Consider the following 10000-nt stretch of genomic DNA (forward strand, 5'->3'; position numbering starts at 1 on the left):
TATGTATGCATGAATATCCATGCTGTATGCAAAGTGCTTATGTGTGTGACTCAACCTTGAATGAACTAACAATTGCATGTGACTGTGTGTGACTGTGTGTGACAGTGTGTGACTGTGTGTGACTGTGTATGTGTGTGTGTGGTAAACACACTACCTGTCATGTAGTAGCAGTCTCCTGACTGCAGGGGCAGGGCGAGGCCCGGTGTGTGGATGTCCCAGGCCACCTTCAGCCCCACCCTCCAGCAGGACTGTTTCTTCCCCCCACCACCACCACCACCACCGCCACCAGCACCGCCGCCACTGCCGCCACCGCCGCCGCGTCTGTCCCCCGCCTGGCTGACCTCCGCCTCGGCCGTCGCCACGGCCGGCTCCGTCGCCATGGCCATGCTGGAGTCGCCCTCGCCCGGGTCACTGGGGTCACCGGAGTCGCCCGCGTCCCCGGTCTCGCTGCTGCTCCCGGGGGCGTCGGCGCCGCACGACTCGGCCGAGCCCCCGCTCTGGGTGTCCTTCCCGGCGTCCCCCGCCTCGGCCGCCTCCGACTCCGCCTCCGACTGCGCCGCTACAGGGCGACAAAAGACGACACAAGAGCAGTCATTTGCCTTTGCATCATCACTTGAAGTCAATGGCCTATTTTTTGGGCTTAACCTCCCTACTACAGAGGGGTGCTCTGAAAAGCACGGTACGATCTGATTAGACAGTGTGTGTGTTTTTTTTTATCCTCACATTGTCGCCGCTGCACATGGTACAAGGGCAATGATTACAAAGGCCATTGTGAGAGTGCACTGTTAATGCAATTGAGCTGTTGAGACGGACGTGCGGAGAAAACAGCACAGCATTTTGGGAAATCATTCCTTTTGTAGCGAGGGAGCAGAGAGAGGGGGAGAGAGGGAGAGAGAGAAAGAGAGAGGGGGAAGAGAGGGAGGGAGAGAGAGGGAGGGAGAGGGAGAGAGAGAGAGAGAGAGAGCTGAGGCCTGATGTGATGTGCCCATCAGTAAAAATCAATACTAAAGTCCTGTCCTGGCCTCTCCAGGCCTGCTGGCTGGCTTTCCCTTTGCTCAGCACGGATAAATAGTAACTTAATTTTCCGGCCGGTGCTTTGTGAGAGGAGCTCAACAGCAGCGCTCCCTGAGGCCTTGTGCACACGGCCAGATCAGCAGCCCTCATGCTGACCAGCACACCACAGCACAGGGCCCATCAGCTGGGGCACACACAATATGGAAAAGACAGAGAGAGAGGAAAAAGAGAGGAGAGAGAGAGTGAGAGAGAGAGAGGAAGGGAAAAACAACAGAATGAAAGAGGGAAATGTCTTTAGGAGAATGAGCAGGTGTCGTGCGAAACAAGCGTGGAAGAGGGTGTGTGTGTGTGTGTGTGTGTGTGTGTGTGTATGTGTGTCTCTGTGTGTGTGTGTGCACTCTTTTTTTCTTTCCATCCATGCCCTTCAGAATGTGTTACGGTGCAACAACTGAATTGAAGCATTGCGAGGATGGAGCTCAGCGGAGGGCAATAAACATCAGACTCACACACAAGTACAGATGCACACGCTCCCACGCGAACGCAGTAAAAAGACAAAAGCGAGGGAGAGAGACCGACAGAGAGAGGGAGGGAGAGAGGAAAAAAGGAAGGGAAAAATTCCTCATGCTAACAATCCCATCTCTCTCTCTCTCTCTCTTTTTCGCTCTTGCTCTTTTTCGCTCTCTCTCTCTCTCTCGGCCTGCTGTAACATTTCACAGCCATTTGAGCAAAGTGAACATTACGTTTTGGGGTAATGCATAAAGCACAAAGACAGAAGAGTGGTGGTTGGGGTGTGTGGGGGGTGGGGGGGGTACGTGTGTGCCTGTTCACGCTGGGAAGCTTTTGTCAGGCTTCACATCTCTGAAGTCTCTGAGCTGAGGGGTCAATTTAGCCTCAGAAGGCACAGCTGTGGAACACCTCCACACCTCCCTCACTCCTTTACTCTCTCTCTCTCCCCCTCTCTTTCTCTTTGTCTCGCTCTCTCTCTCCCTTTCTCGCTCTCGCCTTTGCGTTTGAAGCCGGACCCTCTTCCCCTGGGGGTCAGAGTTCAAACGGGCCAGAACGCCAGACCTCTAAACAGGCCCTTTTTTCTGCGGGGAGCCAGGTGGTTCTGCTTAGGCCGGAACAGCACCGGCAGGCCCAGAGAGAAAAAAACAGAGAGAGCAAAAGAAAAAGAGAGAGAGAGAGAGAGAGAGAAAGAGAGAGTAGAGATATGGCAGGGGGCGCACTGAGCCCTCTCAGGCTGTGGGAAGCCCAGGGCCTTCCCCCGCGTGATGGATGAGGTAACGGAGCCTCGTGTAAGGAGGATGTAGAACATGGCGTCCGCATGAAACAGCACGCACTCGATTACAGCGAGGAACCACGCTGCTCGGTGCAAAGGTTAGTGTTTTAGCTCTGCTGGGAACTCCTGTGAATGGCTGCATAAAAACAACCCTCACCACCACAACCCACCCACCCACCCCACCAGACACACAAGAAAAAAGTATGGCTTTTGGCGTAGAGAAGGGGGGGGGGGAAATGGCATCTCTGAGAACTTTAAACGGATACATCCCGCCGACGAAGGCAGCGAAGGCGATGAGTAGACAAGCGTGTGTGAGGGCATTGCTCCAAACACCACTCATTATCTGCTGGTGCCACACGGCTGCCATCGATCACTTCTACAGGGGGACCTGCTCAGATCAGATGGGGGAGATAAGGGCTGTTTGTTGACGCGCTCTCTTTCTCTTTCTCTCTATCTCTCCCTCTCTGTCTGTCGCTCCCTCGTTCTGCAGCTCTGCATCTGTTTTGGCATCTCTTTACACACATGATCCTCCCTCTACCCTTGCCTGAGATAAGGGCGTGTGTGTATGTGTGTGCATGTGTGTGTGTACGTGCGTGTGTGTGTGTGCGTGTGTGTGTTTCGCTCGGGCCTGTCTCCACTGTACAGCAGCCTCAAACATGGCCTCCGGCGGGCCGTGCCATCAGATGCATCTTTGTGATAGTGTCAAGCCATTATCAAATGTCATCACCACCTCTCTCTCACTCTCTCACACTCACACACACGCACACACACACACAGAGAGAGACAGAGACACATAGACATCTGATCCAGCAGTACACGTACACGCTGACAGAGCTGTGATAAAGCATGGGCTGCTCTCAGCACACACACACACCCAGAGTGGATGCCACAGACACGCACAGCGATGACACCAGACAGGGACAGAGGTGGACAGGACAGCCCTGTCAGAGACACTGCTGACTGTTACAGGCTTCAGGTGAATTTGAGACTGCAGCTGTTCACACCACTCAAATGTACTGTAATGTTCTAAGGCCTGCAGAAGCATAAGAGACTTGGGGTCACGGGGTCAACCCCAGTGACCCTCAGATGTGGAAAACTCAGAGAGTAAAAGTCTGATCATGTATTGGTTCTACCTGAGCACTCAGCATAGGTGATCTCATCAATTAGCTGCACTACTTACATGTAACTGGCCACGTTTACATGATGTTTTTAATTCAGAATTAGTTTATTCAGAATTAAATAGATCGGAATTAAAATATTCTCCTTCGAGTTTACATGGAAATAATAATTCCGAATTGGCGTTTACATGGAACATACGTTAATTACGCTTTATTGTATTCTGCTGAACGTCTGGGGGTCGGGAAGGGTTCCGATTGGACAGGCGGCGCATGAACGTAGCCTAATAAGGTCTACCGGAAGAAAACAAACTTTAGCTGGCTAGCAACTTTTTTGTCATCTCGGGTTAACGTTACAGCATGGACAATAACATAATGAAAACGGGTTTCACAGTAACTCTGATAATAGGCCTACTATTTAGCCAGCAGCTCGAGAATATTGTCAAGCTTCACGTTTGCTAGCTGAGGAGGAGAAGACTGTCGGAGAAGGGGGGAAGAAGACGGAGCCGAATTAACCATGAAACGAGCATGCGCTTCTTCTTCCTCCTTGTACGAGCATGCGCCAAACAAACGGAATAAACTTTTAATCGGAATAAAGGTTTACATGATCAAGGAGGGGAGTTAATTCCGCTTTAACATCGGAATAAACCAACCACTTAAATCGGAATTAAGTTTAATTCGGAATAATCATTTTCAAGCGGAATAAGCGTTTACATGGTCTCTTTTAAAGCGGAATTAACTTTTATTCCGATTTAACTTGGTTTTATTCGGAATTAAAGCTCTCATGTAAACGCAGCAACTGAAGAGTTGTGCTAAATCTGCTCATTAGAATCAGCTGGTTTAAATTAATGGTTGGCACGGATACTGTATGTGGTAGGACCTTTACTCACTGAAGCTGAATTTTTCCACCTCTGGTGACCTTATACAGTACAGTACAAATATATTGTAATGTTGCTATTTGTATGTCGCTTTGGACAAAAGTATCACCTAAATATCATTATCATAACCATAACCATGCTAAATGCCTTCCATTTAATGACCAGTTTCCTCTGTAAGATATATTCGAAAACACAAGAGCTAATTAATTGGGAACTAGGATTTCTTATTAATATGTATTTATGCTTTTGTCTAATGATTAGTAAGTGAATATCAATGCCATTAGGCTGAATTCAATGAGGTGTTTCCAAGGAATCATTTCCTGTCCAAGTGATAAGAGATTGGAGTGGTTTTAAATCTAGTTAGATAAACACAAAATCCTATTTCACTGTACTGATGCAGTAAATGGTATTTTATTTGTCTCAGCTACAGAAGGACTTAGCACCTGTACGGGTTGATTGTGGTGCATACGGAGCCAATCTAATAGCATTAGTTGGTGAGGTTGGTGAGGTGACTGAAATGACTGGGGCCCTCCAGAGAGACCTGTGTCCACCAAGATGCAGTGCACATGAAATGGTGTTTCCTTCACCTCAACACCTACAAGCCACACACACACACAGAGACGCACACACACACACACACACACACACACAGACTCACCTTTCTCGCTGGCGCAGCTGTAGCTGTAGACGGCGACGGGCGAGAGCGGCACCAGGTTCTCGTCGTGGTGCCAGCCCACGGCCATCTTGCCCATGCCGTAGTAGGGCTCCTCCTTCAGCTGGCTCATGGCGGCCGGGTCCATGTAGTTGAGCAGGGTGATGTTGAAGGCCACCGGGCCGGGCTTACGGCCGGAGGAGGGGGTGGAGGCGCACGGGAGGAGAGGAGGAGGAGCAGGAGGAGGAGGAGAGGCGGGGGTGATGATGTCGTGGGAGCAGCCCTGTCCCGTGTCCAAGTCCCCCTCCTCCTTCATCAACTCATCCTCATCCTCTTTGGCCTCCTCCTCTTCCTCCTCCTCCTCCTCCTCTTCCTCCTCCTCCTGCTCTCTCTTCTCCATTTCCTCTCCTTCTTTCCCTTCCTTTACGCCCGCGCTCTTCCCGCACGTGCCCTTGCCCTCGGCCCCTCCCCCCTGGTCGGCCGATCCCGCTCCCGCGCCCGCGCCTTTGCCCTTGTCTTGGTCCCGGCACGCCTCCTTGCCCGGCAGGCCCGTCCTGCAGTCCTTTCTGTGGCCGCGGGCATCCTGCTCCTTCTGCACGTCCTGATTGAAGAAGCGGTTGAGCTCCCACAGCGCCCGGCAGGCGGAACGCAGGTCGGCGTCGCAGCAGGACTCTGTGCTGACCGCCACCGCTGCCTCCTTGGCGGTCTTCTTGGCGGCCTTGGTGCCGTTGTCGGCCGTCGCCAGGGTGTCGTCGCGCGCCTGCTGCTGGTCGTCGGCGGCGGCGGTGGCGGTGGCGGCGGCGTGCCAGGGGATGGCGAAGAGACGCGTGTCCAGGTAGCGGTAGGTGTGTCCCGGCTGGCCCAGGAGGGCGCGGGAGACGGCGGTGAAGACGTCGCGGTCGCGCACGCGCACCAGGTCCCTCAGCAGGCAGCCGCGGCGCCGGAGCGTGCACAGGGCCTGCTGCACGCGCTCGTGGAGGCCGTCGGGGAGCGCCAGCGACGGACGCAGGGCCAGCCCCGAGTAGCTGGAGTCCCACTGATTACACACAACACACACACACACACACACACACAGTCGTCTCAGAGTGACCATCATAATCACAGACATGTTTATAGTGCAATAAACTTCTTAAGTTAAGTTAAGAGTTACATTCAAATACTGGCCAAATTTATAAGGAGCAGAGTCGTGTCATACATGTTAATATGAAGTGAGAAAGTAGCTGTATGCTACATTTCTTTCTGAATTCTAGTTTATGGCAGAAGTTACAAGCAAACTTAGCATTAGATATGTTCATTTTGATTGAACACACTCTCTATCTCCTCACATGGGAAAGAGTCTAAGCCAGCACACTCTCCATTATACAAGATAGTGAAGACACCATTTAATAAAAAGGTTATTGCATGTTTCATTGATCACAGCAATATACCTGACATACTGCACACAAACATGACAATTCTGGCCGACATACAATTTATTGGCTTCTTTAAGATAATGATACAATTATATTGCTCACTATATGATTTATTATTAATCATTCTTGTATGTAAAATGTTACTCATTCTTGCTTCTCCTATAAGTATGGAGGACTCACCAGCTGCTGGTAGCCAGGGTCAGAGGGCGAGAGGAAGGGGATCCTCTGGTCCCCCAGCTCCTGGAGGAGCCTACGCCTCTGGGGTGGGGAAAAGACAGAGAGAGGAAGAGAGAGAGAGAGAGACATAGAAATAGAGAGAGAGAGAGAGAGAGAGAGAGAGAAAACAAACAGCTCTGTCAGACCACACAGTTCCCATTAACACACCAATAATACACATGTGAGTGTGTCTCTTAATACACTCAGGTAAAGTGAGGTAATATTACATATGTATGCTGCTAATGTTATACAAGGCTGCTCAGAACTGTAGAGTATAAGGAAGTGCAATGTGGTCTGTGGTTGGAGATTATTTGAGTATTACAGGATGTACAAGAACTAGTCACTTAAAGCCTATATATATATATATATATATATATATATATATATGTATATATATATATATCAAACATATATATATATATATCAAACTTTATACACCAAAACTGGAGGAGGATATTGGGCAAAATATACAGTGTGAAAGGTCTGCACTTGTCTGGGTCAAATGTCATGCTGGCGTGCAGTCCATGGATATTTCAAGATTAGGCCTGGCACCCTTTTGATTTGGTAAAAGCAGGTAAGCTGTGGCCTTCTTCATTGTGGTCTTGCGTTTTTATGATTTCTGGAGTCTGTGGTGAGGGCTCCTCAAATCCTTATAAAAGATGCCCTGTGTCGTACTAAGCCCCCTCAGTAAAACACAACCTGCTGGACGGATCAAAGCGCCTTTCATTGGGCCACATTCCAGCCCGACCTGTAAATCCAACGGCAACCAGTGTAAAACGCCGATACCCAAATAAATTTCACAAGTGAGCACCAGCCCTCCCTACGACCTACCCCCCGCCCCCACCAACACACACACACACACACACACACACACACACATCCCCTAAAAACACACACAGACACACAGACACACACATCCCCTAAAAACACACACACACACACACACACACACACACACATACACACACTCGCCAACCAACCCCACCCCCCTGTAGAGTCTGCATCCGTCTTTTATTCATTCTCTACAGGTGTGGAGCGCAGGGACGGTGGTGGATGGAGCAGGGTGGGGTGGGGTGGGGCGGGTGGAGGGTTGACTACATGGTTAGAGAAGGGTGGAGGGGGAGAGAACAGCAGCACTGACCCTGTCCAGCCGCCCCTCGTCCTCCCCCCCCCACACACACACACATACACACACACACACTCCCCACTCCCCCACCAGACCGCAGGTGGGCTGGGTAACAGGGCCGCCGCCAGTGCCCTCCCGTCAGGGCCGCTGCCCCTGCACAGGGCCACTCGCTCGCTCTGGGCGTTAAAGGGGAGCCGGCCTCGTATATATTCCCCGACATTTACTACGCGCGTCTCACATTTCTGCGCGGGGCTAATAATGCCAGAGATCTCATGTGGGGACCGTTTCATTTTCCAAAAAAGACGAAGGGACCGAGGCCGTGGGGGGGGGGGGGGGGGGTCTGACGTTTGAGACCACAGCCAAAATATGTCCTGACTTTTAGAGCAAAATAAAACGTCCTGTTAATAACATTAAAGTGAGCCGTTCTGGCGAGGAGGGTGAGGGCAGAGAGAATCACGTCCTTCCCCGAGAGCAGAGGACACGCAGCCGTATGGTCCGTGTTTGGGAATTATCCCCGTAGTTCTCGCGACTGTGTTCCTGGGAGCCAAGGCGCTCCGAGAGGCAAAGAAGCCGTGAGATAAAGCACACCACCTGCTTCTAGTTGGGGCCCAAGCACGCGGGGCCTTTTAAGTCGGGGCCCGACGTGTGTGTGTGTGTGTGTGTGTGTGTGTGTGTGTGTGTGTGTGTGTGTGTGTGTGTGTCTGTGTGTGTCTGTGTGTGTCTGTGTGTGTATGCGCGCGAGCAGGAATGAGCTCTGCAGTTCGGCAGACAGCTGAGATCCACGAAACAAAACAACATGCACTATTCATGGCCAGTCACCGTGCCTCTCCACGCATGGAGCAGGGGCCAAGAGGAAGAAGAGGAGGAGAGGAGAGGAGAGGAAGACGAGGAGGAGAGGAGAGGAGAAGAGAGGAAAGGAGAGGAGAGGAGGAGAGGAGAAGAGAGGAAAGGAGAGGGAAAACCTGACAGCCTCACACACACACACATTGCTGGTGTCAGATTCCAGCTCATGACAGAAACTCAGGATATTATACCAGAGTCGGTGAAAGTGAACGTGTGTGCGTGTGTGTGTGTGTGTGTGTGTGTGTGGGAGAGGAATGTAGATAGGACTGCTGATTTAAATAATGTTTGTTTGTGTCTGCGTGTGTTTCCCTGAGCTTGTTTGTGTTTATGTGTGAAATTGTGTCTCTCCCTGTGTGCATGTGTGTGTGTGTGTGTGTGTGTGTGTGCAACATATGTGTATAGCCTATGTGTGAGACTGCTGGTGGGTTCTCTCTGACGATGCATGCTCAGCTGCTCTGATGTAGTCACCTACACACACACACACACTTTCACTAAACACACACACACACACACACACACACACACACACACACACACACACAGCTGGGCCAGATAGTGCAGTGTGCTCAGGCAGGCACACTGCTGCTGTTCCACATCCACAGCCTGTCACGCACATGTCAAATACATCAAGCCGCTCAGAAATTCCACTAAAAAACCGGAGACAAGCCCCGGCTCTGCTCACTAGATGGGCTGCCCCAGTATCACAGGCAGCCGCTAAGAGCAAAACAACAAGAGGGAGAAAAGACACATACGCAAACACACACACGCACGGACACACACACACACACACACACACACACACAGCCTGCTTTTCCACATGGCAAAAATAACAGGATTTGCCATCGGAATAATCACACACACACACACGCACACACACACACTCACGCACACTTGTCTCTAGTGGTGCCAGGCTTCCCCACTTATCTTCTAGAGCTGTTGTTGCCGTACATGTTGTTGTTCTTGTTTGTTCTTCTTACTCTTGTTGTTTTCCTTTTCTTCCCTTCTTTTTTTTTTTTTTTAAATCTCTCGCCGTGCTCAGTGCTGACTGGATTATGTGCCGGAGCAGATGGTTGACCACGAATAACATATTGGATATAATAATGCTTAAGTGGGCCTGTGTCAATAAGAGTATCAATCAGAAGGTCTTTTCCACTGGCACTTTAGGAGCTGCCCCGTACCTGATTGATGTTAGGCCTTTAGGTCATCATAACTCACATCAAGCAGGGGGCGTAAAGACGCTAAGCTCCTGGGTGGTTCTGGGCCGAGGCGCAGACCTCTGCCTACAGACCCACCCCATGGAAACAGTGTGAATTACACAATAAACAAAGTCCAGAGCCAACACCCCAGCAATTTCAACAGATGCTGGGTCGAATGCAGGGTGAGTCGATTGCCATACTGCAACATGTATATTTATAGTGGGCCCCCCGTCTTTGAGGAAACTGTAAATTCAATGTTGTATGGATTG

At 50.8% G+C, this 10000-nt stretch overlaps 1 protein-coding gene across 1 annotated transcript in view; it reads right to left on the minus strand.

Annotated features, from left to right (window-relative positions):
- fto (FTO alpha-ketoglutarate dependent dioxygenase) overlaps positions 1-10000 on the minus strand; it is a 134070-nt gene that overhangs the window by 102835 nt on the left and 21235 nt on the right. The window contains exons 2-4 of the mRNA XM_062548528.1: positions 6531-6608; positions 4935-5974; positions 155-300 (exon numbers count right to left, since the gene is read on the minus strand). Coding sequence (XP_062404512.1) covers positions 155-300; positions 4935-5974; positions 6531-6608 — 1264 coding nt within the window. The remainder of the gene's footprint in view (positions 1-154; positions 301-4934; positions 5975-6530; positions 6609-10000) is intronic.

This window comes from Sardina pilchardus, chromosome 11 (assembly GCF_963854185.1).
Source record: "Sardina pilchardus chromosome 11, fSarPil1.1, whole genome shotgun sequence".
Taxonomy (NCBI): domain Eukaryota; kingdom Metazoa; phylum Chordata; class Actinopteri; order Clupeiformes; family Clupeidae; genus Sardina; species Sardina pilchardus.